This window comes from Dermacentor andersoni, chromosome 3, assembly GCF_023375885.2.
Source record: "Dermacentor andersoni chromosome 3, qqDerAnde1_hic_scaffold, whole genome shotgun sequence".
Lineage (NCBI taxonomy): Eukaryota > Metazoa > Arthropoda > Arachnida > Ixodida > Ixodidae > Dermacentor > Dermacentor andersoni.
This window is the reverse complement of record NC_092816.1, coordinates 155,846,129-155,867,009: the sequence shown is the minus strand read 5'-3', so window position 1 is coordinate 155,867,009 and position 20,881 is coordinate 155,846,129. Positions and strand designations below refer to the sequence as shown.

The 20,881-nt window shown below is 45.1% G+C and overlaps 1 protein-coding gene across 1 annotated transcript in view; it reads left to right on the top strand.

Annotated features, from left to right (window-relative positions):
- The window catches only part of LOC126524580 (lysosomal alpha-mannosidase-like), a 72,385-nt gene that overhangs the window by 41,110 nt on the left and 10,394 nt on the right, over nt 1-20,881 (top strand). The window contains exons 15-20 of the mRNA XM_050172881.3: nt 1,512-1,671; nt 3,789-3,859; nt 9,298-9,513; nt 12,197-12,321; nt 17,573-17,674; nt 18,382-18,469. Coding sequence (XP_050028838.1) covers nt 1,512-1,671; nt 3,789-3,859; nt 9,298-9,513; nt 12,197-12,321; nt 17,573-17,674; nt 18,382-18,469 — 762 coding nt within the window. The remainder of the gene's footprint in view (nt 1-1,511; nt 1,672-3,788; nt 3,860-9,297; nt 9,514-12,196; nt 12,322-17,572; nt 17,675-18,381; nt 18,470-20,881) is intronic.

The window sequence follows — 20,881 nt, the reverse complement described above, 5'->3', positions numbered from 1 at the left end:
TGTAGGTAAAGCCTTCACTGCTAATCACGTATGGGGTATAGCGGTGGCAATGATGCTGCATATATTTGATGTCATCACGTAGCTTGAATTACGAGCACAGCGCCAAGCTGAGTTGCCCAATCTCTTAAAAAAAGAACACTGCTGGTGGAAGCCACACGAAGTCTCAAGCCATACAATGCTTAAGAGGAAGCTTTAGCTCGGGCCCAACTCCAACGCGGCCTATTCAAATACATGTAAAAACGCAAAAACGTTTTTATGAGATAACCCCTGGACCGATTTTGATGAAATTTGTTGCATTTGAAAGAGAAAGTTAAATTCTAGTGACTGTTGGAAGCGGAATTTCGATTTAGGGCTTGAATTTTCTTAAAACGATTTTCAAATATTTGACCGTTTGTAAAAAATAGAAGCACGAAGTTTACAAATTCATAGCTCTGCATAAAGAACTGATATCGCGGTTCTGTAAACGGCATCCATTAGATCATTGAAAGCGGACAAATTCAATATGTCATTTTACATCTTACGTGAATTTGTTGCGTTGGTTACAATGGTTTTGCAAAAGTTGTATTTCCCTATGATTAAATTTTTTTATGTTCATGTGTAACATATCAATTTTGTCCGCTTTAGATGTACTATGACATGCAATTCACAGAATTGTATTATCATTTTTAGTGGTTGAGTTACAGAGTTGTTAACATGATAGTTTCGTTTTTTGAAAATTTTCAATTTTTGCCAATTTTTTATAAAAAATTGACGACCTAACTCAAAAATTCGAAACCAACAGTCACTAGATTTTAAGTTTTTCTTTTAAATGCAGCAAACCCCGTCAAATTTGGTGCAGTGGTTGCCGAGAAAAACGAGTTCTCCTTTTACATGTATTTAGATAGGAGCCTGATCCCGGTGACCAGAAAAGGGTAACGCACTCTCTCACCAGAGCAGGATTGGCCACCCTGGTGCAGTACTTGGCCACAACCTCCTATATGATGATGATGATGACCCGAGCTAAAGCTTCCTCTTAATGCCAGTCAGAACTTATAGACATGCTTGAACCTTTCCGCTAATCAGCTAAGCTTCATCCGTTTGTTTATTCCTAGTTTTATTTTTATTTTTCTCCGTGGTAACTCGAGCCCCTCATCTAAAGCAGCAAGCCCTGCGTATAGCAGAGCTTAAACCATCAGCTCGCAATAAACTTTTCCCTCTCTCTTTCTCTCTCTTGGCTATGGTGCCTTGAATTCTAAAGAGAGACCATGTCGTTTTCTAGGACATGGACGCGCAAACATCGAAATACTTCTTGTCGAGAGCTTTGTTTCTTAATAGAACAAGGATAATATGCTTGTCGAGCAAATCGCATGCTTGTTTGTACTCTTTTCCTCCTCGATTCTGCATTCTCAGAGTGCGTACTACCACCATGAGAACGTTCGTTGCCTTTTAGAATACCGCTTGCTCCAGGAAGAACCATGCGCGGTAATTCGAAGCTTCTTCTAAGCTACAACTTCCTTTACCTATGTTTATAGATCACAAAAATACCGGCGGGCGTGACAACCCTACCGGAAAGATTCAGCAAAGCCGACAACGAAGTCGTCTTTAGGGCCGATCTCGCGGCTCTGGGCTTCACGACGTACTTCATCGAATCTGACCACGCCTCGGTAAAGCCGCCCAGGAACGAGATCGAAGGTGACCATTCGCGCCATGTGCCTTTTCTTTCGTTTCTTATTTGATCATGACGGTACACTCTTAAACAAAATTAAACCCTTTAATTGTGTCGTACACTCTTAGGCAAAGTTACACCCTTTGGCTTGCCCCTTCTGCCACACAACAACAATTGTTATCTGCCTTGATGCGTTTCCTTTCTTTAACGCTGCGAGCCCGGAACTTTCCAGTAACGAACGGCACGCGCGTTATCAGCATAGAGCAGTTTACACCCTTTGGAGTGCCCCTTCTGACAAAGCGCGTGCCGTTCGTTAATGGAAAGTTCCGGGCTCGCAGCGTTAAAGAAAGGAAACGCATCAAGGCAGATAACGATTGTTGTTGTGTGGCAGAAGGAGCAAGCCAAAGGGTGTAACTTTGCCTAAGAGTGTTTCTTGCAACACAACAATAATCGTCATCTGTCTTGTCCGCATTCCCTTTCCTTAACGTTGTGAGCCCGGGGTACTTCCAAGTCAGAAACGGCACGCGCGTTATCAGCACAACAGAGAATCCTCGACACTAAAGTAGCGGGCGCAGCGTTTTCAAGAAAGGAAACGTTAGCAAGACAGATGACGATTATCGTTGTGTGGCAAGGTACGACCCAAAGGGCGTACAATTTGTTTAAGAGTGTAAACTAAACCGTTTACACCTTCTGGGGTGTATCATTGTCCCCGAACAATAATCGTCACCTGGCTTGCTTCCATTACCTTTCTTGAAAACCCTGCGCTCGCTACATTTCTATCAAGAATGCTACGTCACACTGATAATGCGCATACCTTTGGTTACCTGAAAATACCATGTACGCAGCGTTAAAGAAGGAAAGGCACACGAGATAGACGACGATTATTGTGGTGGGACACAGATAGTGCCCAAAGCGTGTAAACTGTTTTTTAGACTCTTAAGCAAAATGCACGCTTTGGATCGTATCTTGTCACACAACAATAATCGTCATTTGTCTCGTCCGCATTTCCTTTCTTTAACGCTGCGAGCCTGTTACTTCCAAGTCAGGAACGGCGTACGCGTTATCAGCACGACAGAGCATTCTTGGCAGTAAAGTAGCGGGCGCAGCGTTTTTGAGAAAGGAAATGGAAGCAAGACAGATTATTATTATTGCTGTGTGGCAAATATACTCCCCAAAGGGTGTCCATTTGTTTAAGAGTGTAGAGTATAGGTTTCTTCTCTAATGCCTACTTATATACTTAAAGAAAAGAAAGAAACTACGGTTCAAGAATCAATGTGCGATTCTTAGGATGTCTCTTTCTTTCGCGTTCCGACTGGTTACGTCATGGCGCGACCCTTCCAATACAGACTGTGAAACACTAGTTGAGTGTCCGCACTGTCCTGCGAAGGCGTCTTCATGATTACGTGTTACTCTATATACGACGGTGATTCCAACAAAGCATAACACGAAGTACACGCCTTCTCTTCTGGCTCCTCCTACTCCTCCTCCTAGTTTACGTTGCCCTCTGCGGAACTGAGAGCCTCTTTTCACGGCAGATGTCTCGAAGCAAGATAGGCTCTCTCACTAATCTTCAAAATGGCTGTCCGTTGGATGACAATCGTTAATCGTTTGTCACTTTCTATCCTAAGTATAAATACGAATGCTGGCCTTACTTACAAAGTAAATGAGGATGCTGAGGATGCTAAATGATGTCGCGCTCTGATGGGAGGAACTGAACTGGAAAGTGTGTCCACCCTGCATAATATATATATATATATATATATATATTCTTTTATTTATTTATTTATTTGTGTGTGTGTGTGTGTGTGTGTGTGTGCGTGCCTGCGTGCGTGCGTGCGTGCGTGTGTGTGTGTGTGTGTGTGTGTGTGTGTGTGTGTGTGTGTGTGTGTGTGTGTGTGTGTGTGTGTGTGTGTGTGTGTGTGTGTGTGTGTGTGTGTGTGTGTGTGTGTGCGTGTCTGCGTGTGTGTGCCTGCTAACGTGGCCCGTCTATTTCTGCAAAATGTTTGAAGGCAAACTTTAGTCATGCCGTATTATTCTTGCGAGCCCGCTTAGGACCCACCTCGGCTACCATGCCTTGGCCCGGCGTCCAATTTGAATTCTTTGGAGGTTTCGTTTACTTGCTACCCTCTCCTTTGTCCTCCAGAACTTCCGAGGGACGACACCACGGTGACTTGCTACGATGCCGGCACCAAGGAAATGGTCCTGCAAGGAAACGTAAGGCTTAATATCCCACGCAGTTGCGCTGGTCTATTGAAATTAGGGGCTGGCCATGGCCGGGATTGTGTAACAATTACATTTCGTTTCTGTTGCTTTATCTACCCGCGGTATCGGTGTGATCGGCCCGCGACGAGCTGTCGCCCATAATGATCTACCAAGACAAAGTAATTTACTTTAAAAGATCAGCCAAGTGAAACGTCCTCTGCGGCTCTGCTTCCAAGCGTTTGCAAACGCCCGAAGCCTGGGCGCTGGCATCACGTGCACCGCTGCGACGTTGCTGGCCACGGGCACACGGGTTCCGTTACGCGCCCAACGGCGATACTGTGCACGGCAGACGGTCGAAACTTGTAATTACCACGAGCAACATGTTTTCTTACGCTCCTCGCTGGTCTCTCAGCTCCCTCTTGCTCACGGTCTTGCCGGTATACATACAATGCTGAAGGTTTGTCAAAATTGGCACACCGTCAAAGTGACGGCTTGTTTTTACGGTGTACAATATACCGGCATAGTTTTCCGCGCTTTCTTCTCTCGGAGGTGCGTGTTGTTCAGGCACATGTTTTTACTAAGCTGTACCGTGGAGGCTTTCATGAGACAAAGTCCACTCGTATGGGCTCCGTAAGTTTTATTTTCAGCTCAATGTAAGTAGAAATCAGTTCAATAATAAGAACTACCACAATTTCATCTCCCTTTGTGGATACCATGGTGTTGGGAGCAATAACGCATTCAGACCTGTATAAACGTCGGCTATTACATCTTATCGGGTTAATACACGCAAGGCCCTTTATCTGGGCGCCCACTGCTTGCATTTTTTCACATGCACACACCGCAGGCGCCAACGAATGGAACTCGCTTCGTATGCGCTAACCGATATCAGCCCCGCGAAACTCATGGGCGTATCGCCTACGACTGCGTGGCAGTGCTGCTGTTTGCGCCGTTGACTCGGTTTTACTTGTCTCTGCGAACCCTTGAGTGTTCGCACGCACTTGATTCGATAATTCCCACCAGTGCGACAGTGGCGCGAGTTAGGAGTACAGTTCCTCGATATCGTGGTGGAGTCGTGGGGCGGCGGCTTATCGACATTGTGGGCAGCGCACAGAAGGTTTCTGCTCGTGGATTCAGCCGAAATGCCCTAAAAAACGAGCGTGCCGTGAAAAGCGATGGCATATGTATTTATTGTTGCTCAGAAAGGCGCACCATCCTGGTGCGGCAGGTGTCGTCTAGGAGCAACTTCCGAGGCTTGAAAGGTTGCTACCGGAAGTTCGTTAACTGCCAGAGATAGGGCACGTGGACGGCGAGTCTCGCAAACATCCGCCTGCCCCATACGTCGCTATAACTTACAAATGTGTCGCCAAACTCTCTTGCGGTGGTGCACAATACATTTGTCGTTCCGTTTACGGGGCAGCCCTTTTCTAGAAAAACAACCTCGTTAGTAATCAAGCTGCTGTGGGCGCTTGAATGCCGATAACGTGCTTCCAATGAGTGCGGGAGACCGTGTACGTCGGAGTGCTGGTACGAGATGATCGCCGGCGTGCTTTCGGGGCTTTCGTGTAGTTTTATCTGGCGAATTCATTGGACCACGGGAGTGTCCAGCACACGGGATCCGCCGGCAAAGTGAATTTTCTCGCTCTGTAGACGTGCAACTTGAAAGCGAAGCGTACTCTACGTAGCTGTCAGTGTAATTCAGCCTCTTCTACCAGAGTGAAATGAAATATTTTAAGAGGCAGCTTCAGAAAGCTCTGGAGCTCCAATCTAAGTATGTGCGAGCGGAGAAATTTTAGTTTGCTGGGCGGGAAGGTAATTTTTATTTACGCAATAAATCTTTATTAAAAATTTCTCGAAAAGCGCAAAATTTTGGGAAACTCAGTTGTCGTGTTTAAGACTTTCTATCTAAGCAGGATGAACAGACAATGGCAATTCCGCAAACTGCACGTATTAACATATCTAAAGCAAACAAAACTGATGATATATATATATATATATATATATATATATATATATATATATATATATATATATATATATATACACGTCTAATTTGTGAGGTGAACGAGAGGGTCTATATGTCACGGTTAGCACCAGCATACCTTGGAGACTGTAGGTGGAGGTCAACTCTATACAGAGGACTGTTCATAGGCGTCAAATTGGTGAACTTGTGTTGTAGACTTGGGTGGCTGAAAAAAAACAACTGTAGATACCTCGTAAACCTAGAAACCTTTATTCAGCAAGCGTCACTAATATTAGAAATTATGGGGGGACCCACTGGCTCTGAAATACACCGCTTACAGAATGAAATTGACCAACTGGTCGCCATTGCACAATGCCTGCCTTATATACATTCCGTCATGGTAAAGACATTAACTACTGTGTAAATTCAGCTTAACTATTATACCTTAGCTACACTTTAGCTATGCTCATTTTTAGAGCTATGAAAACAAAAGCATCGGTCTATCGCGGTCTCGACACTGGATACATCGGTCTATAGCAGTTTCGACAGCGGGTATAAACTCACACAGAGTGAGATATACGAACACATATGCATATAAACCGATAAGCATGGCACAATCATGCATAAAGTGGTACTGCTTCAGCAGCAATTTACCAACACGCCCAACAAATGGCAATGCTTCAGCAGTTTAATTGTCACGTTCCTTCACAGGAATAATGTTCTTCAGCACCTTTGGGTTTTGATCTAGAATTGCCGAGATTAAATACCTTGGAACCAGCGTGATATTGTCTAATTTATTAGTAATTAGTACCTAAAGGTTATTTATTACATCATTTATTCGTTACGATATAGCTTACTAGGCACTCCAAAGAATCTTTTCACCATGTCTCTGCCTAAAGTCCAAGTTTACAGGTCAAATTGTTTTAATGCCCGCGTTTCAAATAGCATAGTACTCGGAAACCTATAACAGTATTTTAATATAGTATGTTGCATCAGTTATGTGGTATTCTATGCTACTCTCTTCATTGTTTCTTTTTTTTAAGTGATTATCCGTGTTGAATAGTAATTTGTAATATTTTTCTATACCCATCTGTTCTATTGGACCGAACTCCTCGCTAGAAAACAAAGTATTTACTGTATCGGGCTTTTGTGATATGTTTTGCCTCTTATTCATTTATTCTTCTCGATATTCTCAATGCTGTTTTGTGGGTTCGAGAGCTTAGTCGAGCGGTCGTCTAGACTTCTTTTCCTCTGAACCTACCCCCCCCCCCCCCCTCTCGCCCCCGACAGTGTTGTTTAATGTTTAACTGAAATAAAGTTTGATTTATTTATTGATTGATTGGCGTATACTACATCAGTGCGTCATAATATTAATACAATATTTTCTAATGCCAGCAGGAAAACCACTGCGTTTTTTTAAAAAACCTCGTCAGTACTTTCACTGTATCTGAGCCGTTCAAGGGTTCAAAGACGCCGACGAATTTCAGGTTAACTACTTGAATAGTTGCAGAAGAGGCGGTACCGCTTCAGACGTGAATTAAATCCGCTGAATTGAATATGTGAGCGACGTTTTGTGGGGCACATTTCAAAAAGTACAACATATACCTTAATATATCTAAGCCTACCACCCCGTGCGTCAAAGTGGCACATCGTTCTCGAGGATTTACCAGGAATGGGCACAAACCTCGTGCCCCAAGTTGCTTACTCTGCAAGACAGCAGCCGGCAGCAACTGTAATGTAGTACTTCGCTTTTGCAAAGTACTACTTACAAGTACTACAAGCTCTCCCACGCTGTTTAAGATTGGCTTTTTCGTATACCTCTGGTATGCTGCGGTCGAGCAAGCTGCTCAGGGGGAATATGTCAAGTTCTGTATTCAACGAGGAGAAAGGAAACCGAGGGGTCAGATCTTTATTGACCATATCATAAGAAGCCAACAAACAAAGACACCAAAGACAGCTTAGGGGAAATTACTTGTACTTATTTACTGAAATAAAGAAATTATAAATTCATGGACATGAAAGTGGATGAAAAAAACAACATACCGCAGGTGCGATACTAAGCCAGCAAACGGCGCGGTAGCTCAATGGCGCCGCGGTAGCTCAAGTGGCAAGAGCATCGCACGCGTAATGCGATAATGTGGGTTCGTATCCCAACTGTCGCCAAATGTTTTTTTCACGCACTTTCATTTCAATTAAGTTATTGATTAGTACATTCAATTATTAAGTACAAGTAATATCCCCTATGCGGTCATTGATGTTTTTGTTGACTTATTTAGTTGTGTATTAGTAGCACGGTGCATAACACAGAGTTCGCAGCATCTAGTTTAGGCACTAATTGGCGATATACTTGTTTTTGTTTTTATTATCATTGGCCTCTCCTTTGATTTGCCCTACAAGTAACACTGCGTCTAACGAACTCACCCATCAGAATAATTGGATGTGTTTTAGTGCGATAGTCACGGACAGACGTCGCGGCTAGTTAGGTGACGCCTAGCGCATGGTAAATCGAGCAACGGTTAAAATTGACCGCGAGCTTCTGAGACGACTAGTGGATCAAATCACGGAGCAATGAAACAAAAGACTAGTAGGGAGTGTGACGTGACAAAGCGTAGTCACAAAGCATAAAAAGAGAAATCATGGGAAAAGCCCCTAAGCATGTGATTGAAAGCGTTCGTTGAAGGGGCTCGTCGTCTGCTTGTCTGTCGCGTCGCTCGGAAGTTTTAACTCGCGGCTAGTCGTACTGACGCTCCGGAGCTAGTGTCGCCGTTCCCACGGCAACAGTGTTTCCAGGAGTGGGGGCCTCGAACTAAAGGCATCAACTGCAGCGAGCAGATAGCGAGCTGCACGGACTGGAGAAAGCAAAGGCATCCCCGGCGGCCAGATACACAAACCAAGCCACATACGGGGCTGCTGTTCCCAGGATAAACACGTGATGTGCGCATTTCCCGCGATTCTCCACGTGAAAACAGGTAGAGAATAACCATTTGAAGGCGCCACACTCCCTCTATATAGCTTCTTTCTTTTTCTACGGAGGAAGCACTCCATATGTCGTCCCCTTATGTAGTCCTGCACAGATGGCGCTGCGACTGGGGAGGCGCAGTTGCCAGTTTTAAAAATGGAGTGTCACGACAATCATGACTCCTTGAAGCAGTTGAAGAAATGCTTTGAATCAATAATCAATCGAAAGGGAATTAGCAGAGTGCCTTGTAAGTGTTTGCTCTTCCAAATCTGGGCCCGCGTTTGTAAAACAGTTCGCGCGCTTTAGCGGTTCGTAAGAATCGTAAAATTCTGTTAGCCAGCCTATCATTAACGAAGGCCGATCGGCCAATGTCGTACCGTCCTTACATATGAAAGCATTTGTGAATCCGGCGTTTGAACCACTGCCAATTGCTTCGAAAATGTGGGTTTCCGAGCGTTTTGTTAAGGGGATGGAGGAGAGCTGCATCTTCGAGGAGCTTGACCACGCAACAACACATGGCTTCCCTTTCAGATTACAAGGGCGTACATCGACTGCGAGACTGGACTTCTCAGCGCCATCTGGTGGAAGGGGACGACTATGCGTGTCAATCAGTCCTTTTACTGGTATCATGGACATCCGGGTAACAACACGCAGTTCAAGTACCGTGCTTCCGGTGCCTACATCTTCCGGCCCGAGGAACAGGAACCATTACCGGTGGCGGATAAAGCCGAGCTGGTCCACATTGAGGTCAGTTTCATTGATCCATAAAAAGAGAGAATGTGGTTATATTAGTGTGAAAAGCTGACTTCGAAAAATTGCGTGTGGCTCTTATGTAAAAAAAAAATCATCTGCAAGAGGGATAAAGCAGAGGATGAATTGTACCATATTTGTGACCAATTGTACGAGCCTTGCTCATATGTTCACGTTTTAGCGCGGGGGAAGACGAGACAGTGCGAAACTGTAAGTTACTAGATTAACTCTTTATTGGGCAAGCTTGTGCCCAGAAAGACGTGAAGTGGGAAAAAATGGAGCTTGGTATGCCATATAATGCGTATGGCAGACAACTGGTGGTCTGTTAAAGTTACAGAGTCGGCGGCAAAGGAAGGGAAGTGATGTCAAGGACGGCAGAGAATTAGGTGGTAGGATTGAACTTCTAAGTTTTCGGGCATAACATGGAATCAGCTGGCGTAAGAGAAAGGCAATTGGCGCTCGCTGGGAGGGGCCTTCGTCCTGCAGTGGACATACATAGGTTGATGCATGATTGTGACTTCTTCATGCATTGGCAACGTCATTCAAAAGTGAACTACCGAAGCCTGATCCAGCCTTGGCTCATAAACTGAGTCTGTCACTGCGACAAAAGAAAAGTCCGGGTTCCTTTTGCAGTTTTACGTCGCACTTCGTTTTCCACTTCTTAATTCCCTCGCGTTTCACTTCAGAAGGCCGCGATTGGTTGTCAACGTTGTCCGTGTATACCACCGTCTCGAAGTACGCCAACGCGAACCAAAGTGGAACTCCACAACGAGGAACTCCAAAGTGCTCAGTGAGTGCTTTTGATTTGCCTGAACGCACTATGAGGATAGCCTTGCGAGACTTATTCCACTGCAGGGCGGAAGATAGTCCGCAGACTAATCAGCTAGGCACGCCGGCCGCGCAGTGATCAGCTGAGGGATTGACGTGGCGTTGGTAGCATCGGTATCACAGCCAGTTTGTCTGTGATTGTCCCAGCAGTGAAGTGCACCCAGGAAATCTCATCATGATAAGATGCCATGCTGAGCATCCGTTCCTATTTTTCTACATTTGAAATCAATAAAGAAGACATACTGAGGACCAAGCAAGCGTATAGCTTTTGTGGTTTCAGTTCAAATCAGTTCAGTCTATTTCACTCTTACAATAACTTGAGACATGTTGGCTTGCCCACTAAAACGAATGGCAGCGCTTTTCGGACGCCATTTTTTCAAAACTGAGAGCGTACAAAGTGTGATCTCCAAGAACACCAGTACGATGTATTTAGAGCTGATACAGTGTATCTGAAAGGGCTTAGAAAATGGTACGGTACAGGTACAGGTTTAGAAACTACTAATAAACTTTAGTAGTGGACTTTGACTACTATTTCACTCCGCGTAGCTTTCACATATTAACATCGTGGGGCAAAAGCGTGCTCATTTGAGATGAAGCGTGAGGGAGACATCTTCTGATTAAAAAATATTCTTCAGACCTTCACGCGTAAACCGAGCAATAAGCCTTGCCGTAAAAGTAATGGCTTGTTCCCGATAAGGGGAAGTTATAGCTCAGGGCCGATTTCCGCATTCAAATACATATAGAACGCAGAAATGCTTACATGAGACAACCATCCGACCTATTTGAATCAAGTTTTATTTTTATTTTTGTGCATTTGAGTGAAAACGTTTCTTTGTAGTGGCTCGAGGAAACATATTTTTTTTATTTAGGGCCCAGAATCCTTTCAGCGAAATTCTCAATTATTATTAATTTGTAAAATATGTAGCAAGACGTTTGACAAATTCATAACTCTGCACCAAAAAGAGATGTCGCAGTTCTGTCCAACTGCATCTCGTGTAGCATTTAAACCGGACAAACATTTATTAATTTACAGCCTACGTCAAATGTTGCATTGTTTACGAAGATTTTACAAAGGCCCTGTTCATACATTAGTGGTATATTTCAGAATGGTGTATAGTAAACGAATTTTGTCCGCGTTAGGGGTAATAATTATTCGGAGCAGTCTACGAAAGTGTGACATCGCTTTTTAAAGCTGAGTTAAAGTTTAGAGTTGTAAACTTGACACCTAAGTCGTTCTTTTGTAATCTTCCACAATCTTTGTAAAAAAGTTTACTGTTTAAGAAATTCGCTACCTATATTTACTAGATATTAAATTTTCCTTTTAAATTCAATAAACTTCATCAAACTCGGTGCAGTCGTTGCCGAAGAAAACGATTTCTCCATTCCCATGAAACTGAATGGGAGCTCCCCACCTAAAGCTTCCTCTTAAGTGTAGACCATACCGTGTGTGTTCGTGCCGTTCGTTCGTTCAGGTTAAGAGCAAACGTAAATTGTCTTTGAGCTTCTCAGAATGTTTAGTACCTCCCATGGGGCTTTTATTTGGTGGCACCTAATCAAATTCAGTCATCACAAGGGAACGCAAATGAGTGCAACTGACACAAGAGTCCGCGTGCTTTCAATTTCCGCTGACGTTGAAAATTCGCTTTCGTTAGGATTTAAGGTCGGCGGTTTTCTTGACAATGTGCTCTGTTATACTTCAAATATCCTCATCTCTGATACGTACTGATAGGTTACTGCTGGGCAACTTCACCGTTTCACTGGTCAAGTTAGAACGCATAAATACATGGCTTCCGGCACTTATGTGGAAACGCACCGTGTCTCAAAGTCATCCGCGACTTACTTTTCTCCCCAGAAAAACGGCACGATCGTCCAGGAAGTCCACCAAAAGTTCTCCGACTGGCTGACGCAAGTGATACGGGTGTACGAAGACTCGGACTTCGTCGAATTCGTCTGGGTAGTTGGCTCCATCCCGGTGGCGTAAGTATGGCGGCACATTGCATAAACGCAGCCCGTTGTCTTCGGCGTGTTCCAGCTAACTTTAGCCAAGGTTTACAGCATTCGGACGTACTACAGGAGAAAGAGAAAGAGAGAATGTTGCTGGCCACTCTGTGGACCTAATCAGAACAATTCTTGCTTTTGGTAAATTTAGTCACATGATTATTCGATTATATTAGTGTATGAATGTTGCAAGCACAAGATTTGGGCAATAATTTCCAAATTAAAAAGTTGTGGAGAGCTTTTTACCAAAGGTTCGATTCTGCAGTCCTTAAGGTCTTCCAACCGACTGCGCAATTATTTTTTCCCGCGTCAAAAAAAAAAAAAAAAGGCCCGAGAAATATGAAAAATAGGGGGGGGGGGGAGAAATCGGCGGAAACGCTTGAGACTAATTATGTGTGGGAATGCGAAAGCATTATACCGTTTGTAGACGCCGGGACGTCATGAAGGCGCTCATTTCATGCACTCATGACGTGGCGACACCTCCTCCCCATTGGCTGCGCCTTCACATGCCCAATGACGCGCGCACTAGACCCCAGCTTCAGTCACCCAGATGGCTGCGACGTGACGTGTGCAGTGACGGACGCACTAGGCACATCTTTGGTCAGCCAGAGCCATGGAGCCGCCGTGGCGTCGGAGAAGCTTGGTTGTCGCGCATCCCGGAGGCCCGGGTTCGATTCCCACACAGACCAAAATGTACTAAATTTTCTTTTCGAAGTCATTTATTTAGTTTGCTTACAGAAACCTCCCTCAGAAATATGACAATCCGAGCATTTTTACGTGTTTTTACTCTTAGCGCCGTCTGTCACTTTTGACAGTATCTTTCGGTCATGCCGAGTACGACGGATTTAGCGCAATGGAGCATATAATGCTTTCGCATCAAAATGTCACTTGGGAGCCGCTATTGCAGTGCTTCCAATAGCGCCACTTTTAAGCCACTACCGTATAACTAAGAAAAGACAAAGTGGTGGTAGACCTGGAATGACGTAATTATTGCTTTCGCTCGCTTCTATACCTTTCTTGTCATCCTCCGTTCCTGACTGGGGAATTCTGGCGACGGCGGAGGTGGAGAGGCCGCTCGGGCCACCGACAAAGCCATTGAAGGAATAGCATTGTAATATATTCGTTATTTCATTCCCGCCCAGAATCTTTAAGCTGCTTATCCTTATCATAAGCACCCGTGTCTATTGCTTTCGGCAGTGCCACTGAGACCAATTACTGGCGGGAATTTCGAAGACAACGCCTGTGTCACTGCCCCGTCATTTTCTCGCTGGCTAAGTCTGCACACTATGGGCGCCGTTAACGAGAACCAAATCTTTGATGCACAGATTCTACACAAACAAACGATGCGATGAATACTTTTGGCATAAATGCTTAAAAGCACTTTACCGCTTTTCCTTTTCCCGCTTTTCCCGCTGATAGAATAAGGAGAGAGAGAAAAAAAGTTAAGGGAAGACAGGCAGGTTAGCTAGTCTAAGTACCAGCTGGCTACCCTGCGCGGGGAAAAGTGAATAACAGGTAATAGAAGAAACACATAAAAAATTTGGCTGCGGCTTAGCTCAGCTAACCCTGGATAGGCAAATCGAAAACTTGGTTTAGCCTGGTTACGTCTTGGTTTCACTTGGTTAACATTTGATTTAGCTGTAATTATTATACTTAGGTATACAGTCATCGTTAAGCCAGGTATGACGGATGTGCCTAAGTCGGTGGCTAGACATGGCTGTGATTAGGCTTGGGTAGACACGCATCGTTCGATGGTGTGACTCCTATTGTACCACAGGGAAAGCGCAAGTGCTAGACATGCAAAGAGAGCACAAACGGACAGGGCGCGAACGCGGCCGCTACATTGATCTCTATGGTGCGACGCATGTTGCGTTCCGGACCCTCTCCTATGAAGCAACTTGCCGGGCGATATCCGCGGGATTGTCAGACGCCGCTTGGCGACGACGGCTCAAAGCTTCCCGCTCCCGCGCAAAGCTCAGAGAAGACGGCCGCGGCCTCGCTCTCATTCATGGCCATGCTCGCACTCACTAGGCGAGCGCGGCGCTCCTCTAAGGCAGGCGCGCGGCGAGTCACGTGGTCAGGCGGCGACCCAGCTGCGGAGAGCGCATGCGCCAAGCTGGCGGCGGCTAGCGCACGCAGCGGCGGCGGAGCTCGCAGCGGCGAGTGACGTGATGCGTTGCCAAGGCTACGGCGCAGCTGCAGTCAAATGACGGTCAAATCGTTGGCGACGGCGAAAGTCGGCTCGACACGGTTAGTAAAGCTTTCGCTTTAAAAATTACAGTTCTAAAAATTCACACGATAGCGCGGTACTCCCCGCTACAGCTTTACAGGTCGGTCGCACAATTAATAAGCCCTTAACAACGTAAGAATGAGTAGAGGATAGCGTTGTAGGGAGGAGCAGGAGCACAGGGCTGCCACGGAGGCTGAACCGGCGGACAGAAAGTAGTTTACAGGGGGAGAGACAACCGCGGCGGTGTCTTCGTACCTGGCTTCCTGGTTGGTCGGAGAGGCGTTGATGTCATGCTGGAGGTTGGTGAGTTTTTCGCATCGGCGAAGCCGTGGCCCAGCGTAGTGCTGCGATGACTGTTGTAGAAAAGGAAGATAAGTTGGAAAAGGGACGCGAGGCTCTACGTCACCAGGGGACCGCCATGACAGCAGAGGAACGCGAGGAAACGTAGAGCCCAGGACTTTCACACATAGTTCAGCGGATACGTAAGTCTATTCGCTTACTTTGACAGTTACCATCGATGGTTCCTGCCTAAGTTTTTTGCAGGATGAAAAGCGGCCTATTCGAGGCTTTAATTTAGCATCATACGTCGTCTCTTCAGTTTATTTGAATCAATGGCAAAAGCGTAGCTTCGGGCACGTAGGTTGCCTGGAAGACTTCACCACTTGTCTGTCAGGAAATCATATGTCTGTCAGGAAATCATATGGTTTCACTGACCACAGTCCCTAACACAAAGTGTTTTTGCGGAACCAAGACAGGAATTCTTACTTCGATCGCAGCTATACACGTTGTCCAGCAGGAAGGTTGCTGGAAACATCGGAGTTATTCTGTGGGTTCTACAGCGATGAAACTTTTACGCATCTTTTTTCTTGGCAGTATAGAAAGGTGCAATGTCCTAAAATCAATTGAATTGGATCATCCCGATCCGCTATAGTGATACGAAACGTTTCTCACATGACTGTGGTTTACTCGTTAAATACTAAATGCAATGTAAGGTACGGCGCTACGTACGCCTTTTGATTAAATAAAACAACGAGGAAGACTAAGTGATCTGCGCAAGCGTCGCTTCTTGGCCTTGCTGAGATGGTTTTGTTATCATCATCACCATCAGCATGGCTACGCTCACTGCAGGGCAAAGGCCTCTCCCATACTTCTCCAATTACCCCGGTCATGTACTATTGTGGCCTTGTTGTCTCTGCAAATTTCTTAATCTCACCCCCCCCCCCCCCACCTCACTTTCTGCCGCGCCCTGCTACGCTTCCCTTCTCTTGGAATCCAATCCGAAACCCTTGCTGACCATCGGTTATCCTCCATACTCATTACATGTCCTGCCCATGCCCATTTCGTTTTCTTCATTTCAACTAAGATATTATTTACTCGCGTTTGTTCCCTCCAGCAATCTGCTCTTTTCTTATCCCTTAACGTTACACCCATCATTCTTCTTTCCATAGCTCGTTGCGTCGTCCTCAATTTAAGTAGAACCCACTTCGTAAGCCTCCAGGTTTCTGCCCCGTAGGTGAGTACTGGTAATACACAGCTGTTATACACTTTTCGTGTGAGGGATAATGGCAACCTGCTGTTCATGATCTGAGAATGCCTGCCAAGTGCACCCCAGCCCATTCTTATTCTTCCGATTATTTCAGTCTCATGATCCGTATCCGCGGTCACTATCTGCCCTAAGTAGATGTATTTCCTTACCACTTCGAGTGCCTCGCTACCTATCGTAAACTGCTGTTCTCTTCCGAGACTGGTAAACATTACTTTAGTTTTCTGCAGATTAATTTTTGGACCCACCCTTCTGCTTTGTCTCTCCAGATCAGTGAGATCGCATTGCAATTGGTCCCCTCAGTTACTAAGCAAGGTAATATCATCAGCGAATCGCAAGTTACTAAGGTATTATCCATTAACTCTTATCCCCAATTCTTCCCAATCCAGGTCTCTGAATACCTCCTGTAAGCATGCTGTGAATAGCATTGGAGCGAACGTATCTCCCTGTCTGACGCCTTTCGTCATTGGGATTTTGTTGCTTTCTTTATGGAGGACTGCGGTGGCTGTGGAGCCGCTATAGATATCTTTCAAAATTTTTACATACGGCTCGTCTACACCCTGATTCCGTACTGCTTGCATGACTACTGAGGTTTCGACTGAGTCAAACGCTTTCTCGTAATCAATAAAAGCTATATATAAGGGTTGGTTATATTCCGCACATTTCTCTATCACCTGATTGATAGTTTTAATGTGGTCTATTGTTGAGTAGCCTTTACGAAATCCTGCCTGGTCCTTTGGTTGACAGAAGTATAAGGTGTTCCTGATGCTATCTTCAAATTCTGCAGTAATTTCTACCTCTGCCCGCCAAGATGGCTGTGCTGTGCTGTGAAGTCTACACGTACGCATTGCGCAGAAACAGTGCGCTGCGCCGCCCTCATCATATTCACCATACCACCACCCTCCTTCCTCTTCACATCATATCTCTCTTATTCTTCAAACCCCTTCCCCAGCGTGAAGTAGCGGGCTAGAGGCACTTCACTCAGGCCGACCTCTCCTCCTTTCTGCCATTAAATATTATCTCTCTCTCCCAAAACGATCATTAGTACACTGATCCTGACAGAATACACAATTCCGCATGGGGGTAATTCATAATGGCTAGAACAGTACAGCCATAATGATGAAGACAGATGAGACAACACGAAGCCCTGTGCACAAAATACGTAACATAAGCGCTTAGACTTGCCTAAACCCGTCCTTATGTTGGCGCTGTTTCAGGTATCATACAATGATTTTTTAATGATAATGATTCAAAGCCGATGTAATGAACACACTAACTGGCGCTTTAGGATATATGTACAGATCCCGAAATGGTCATTGTGTGTTCGTGACATTGGCTATAGTGACATAGTTTACTAAATACGAAATGTAGAGCGATTTTACCCTTGTTCTTATACAGTTTACTGCTTCGTTCTTTCCTAGCTTGTGACCGTATACTTATTTTCTCCTTCTCTGCAGCGATGACAAAGGAAAAGAAATCATCACAAGGTTCGACACTGAGATTAAGAATGACGGCGTTTTTTACACAGATTCCAATGGAAGGGAAATTCTTCAGCGACGGTGAGAATCCGTGACACATGTGTTTCTTGCCTTCGTTCTCTCTCTCGCTTTTGTTTTTTGAACCTGCACCTTCAAGTAAGCCGTGGATACAGGTAATATTGAAGTGGGACCTGCCTCTCTGCTTCCTACAGAAAACCAGGTGGTATGGCCTGCGGATTTTAATAAAATTATTTCATGCTACTTTCGTATAATCCGTCCTTCCACGTAACATTCGATCTATTGCCACCTGTGAGGCTTCCTCTGCTACTCAGTGTAATTTAAACGATGCAAGATGCAGCCCCGCTCGACATTCATAATAACTAAATTAGTAAATAAATAAATAAGTAAGAGAGGAGATTAGCGAAGTTCCGTAAACAGTCAGGTCCGAGCGCTTATATCTATTAAAGAATCTTGTGTCCCTACCTTGATGTTTTAATTTGCAACCATTCCAGCTAGCAACACCCTAGTAGTAAGTTCCGCGCTAATATCACTGCTAATATGAGTGCAGAGTAAGCCTGCAAGTTCTGTAGGCTTACTCTGTCTAACCTTCTTCTATACGCACTCGATAACTAGCGGGTCTTTGCAAAATGCAATCTGTACATCATTGTCTTTTTATTGCAGCCACATTCATGCGAAAGCACGTTCTTGATTTTCGACAGCACAATCTTGTTTACAGCCCTCAATTATGAGCTGTACCCAAACCCCCTTTTATTTTATTTTACTTTCAGCCTAAATTACAGGCCGACGTGGAAGGTTAATATAAAGGAGCCAGTGGCTGGAAACTATTACCCGGTCAACAGCAGGATCTTCATCAGGGTAAGGTCGCTGTCCAACAATCTGAAAGTGTGACAAAACAGACTCAAGCTCACGTCCCCATGAACACGACATTGTGTAGAGAAAAGGAAAAAAAAATGTCTAGTGGTGAAAACTTTATTTTGTTACAGGCCAGTGGAAATCCTTTCCTACTATTCGCTTGTAGGCATAGAACAAATAACACATATATAGAGTACCGTAGATTGAATTAAACACTTTACTTCTTCTCGAGTACAGTTCCAGAAGGGTGCAGAAGAAAAAAGCGTGCGATGCCTCAGAAAGGCGTCTGACCCGCGACATTCCTTACTTTGGTATACATCCTTCTGACTAACGGCAAATTGTTGGCATCAAAAGAGCAAGATGTTACGTATTACGACACACTTTGCGTGTCTTACACAGAGAATTAGCTGGATGTTTCGCTTGGAAAATGCGCTAGCGGTAGTCTTATAATGCATAATTTTTTTCAAATGTGATACAGTTTAAACTAAACTTTCAATCATCAGTCAGCGCTCGCGTAACGTCGCCTCCCTCTACATGTGTTCCGTCTGATTTGTTCGCGTTGTAGGTAAACATTCTGTTAGCAAGGGCCCTTTCAACAGGATTCAGCTAGAGTACCGACAGGGAAAGATCGCCGGGAAATTAGACAACCCGAAGCACATTGGCAAGCGAAGCTTCGATTCGTTAAGTAGCGTTGTCGAGATTTGCCACTCATTTCGCAGCCAGAGCACGTCAATCAGGACTGCGTATCAGGACCACCTATCACGGCGGGGCCATTTCGAATTGGTATGAAGGAAATGAACGCAAGGTTCCTAAAAAAATTAAAAAGAGAAAAAAATATTCGTGGATTAGATTACTTCGAACCGCATCTTGATCTCAAACGGGAAACCAAAAGGGAGCCCAAATTCTGATCGTCAAGACGAAATCTGCTAGTGCTGTCAAAGAAGGCATCCAGAAACAGTGGCTGCATTAAAAGAAAAAAAAAACATGACAACAGAGAAGAAAACGCTCACCGAGTGAACTGCCGTTCCCGAGATATATACTGGCTGAGCCAGGCATCAATACTGCTCCGGGGCTTGAAGGACAGCTGAGGCAGGTCCAGTGACTTAATGGCTGAATTTGCCAGTCAGCACACCTGACCCCTCAGGTCCTTGTCGACTTCATCTGGTACTTCATAAGGCTGCGCACTTCCCGGTCAGACACTAAACCCTTCACCCATGCTGCCCCACGCGCCAGCGCTTAAGGACGACAACTTTTTGCTAAGTAAGCAGCGGCGGCTGATTTTAATGTGCAGTGTGTACTTCACTTTCCGAGAATACGATGTCCGAATTTTCTCTGGTGTCATTAAATATTTCCTGCCTGACCCGGTTTAGTCAAAGCACTTTGTATAGGGAACACCGATCAATCACGGTCCTGCACCTTTCGTAAGCTGCTGCACTCGTGCTGCATAAGTAACCTTCATGGGCCCCGCAACACGTTTCAAATGGAAGCAGTTATGCTTGCTCAGCGATTCAAAGGAAATCCTGCTTCATGTTTTCCGGCCAAAAGCCATAACTGGCTCATAAACACGATGGCCTGCAAAACGTGGTGTGCGGTACAGAAAGTCATGTGAGCTTGCCTCGCGCAGACACGGGCTCGTGCCACTGCTCGCGCGTTCGTAGCCGTCTTCTCCCACAGCTGGTTCCGATGCCGCTCATCATGTCAGCGTTCCCCTACTGCCTCTTGCCTCCGTGCCGCTCCTCTCATGTTCGTCGTCGCCTTCTTCCACAGCTGGCTCCAATACCGCTCATCGTGCCACCATTCCCATGCGCTCGTGCCGCTGTTCTCGCGTTCGTAGTTTTCGTTCACAGCTGGCTCCGATACCACTCATGATGAGATAAAAAAAGCAAAGGCAACTAAGATAGAGTTAATTCAAGCACTCTAACCCACTACCTTTGGTGGGAGTCAAACCCTGGAGCGTATGTGGACGTTGAACCCACGACCTTTGGTGTTAAGCCACTGTTAAGACAGTTAATTATTGTAGATTTATTTAAGACACTCGAAGCCACGACATGGTGAAAGTCGCAACCACCACCTTTGGTTTTAAATAGGGGAAGTAAATTAATTACATTAATTAATTACGTGCGCTAAATGACTCATATTTATTGTGATAGCAATTATATGGACACTGCAGGCGCATTCTACAGCGAAGCTGTATGTGGCTAGGGTTCCGTACATTTTTGTTATTCGTGAACAAAAACTATCATCATCAATCCCTCATACCTCCGTAAGCACTCATACACCCATAAGCAAGCAAAAATGGCTCATAACCCCGTACGGCAGAGGCTACAATCACGCAGCCAAGCGAAGCGAACAGTGATTACATTCGTTCTAATCACGCATACAACATACGGAACAGCATGTCGAAAACTGTCATCA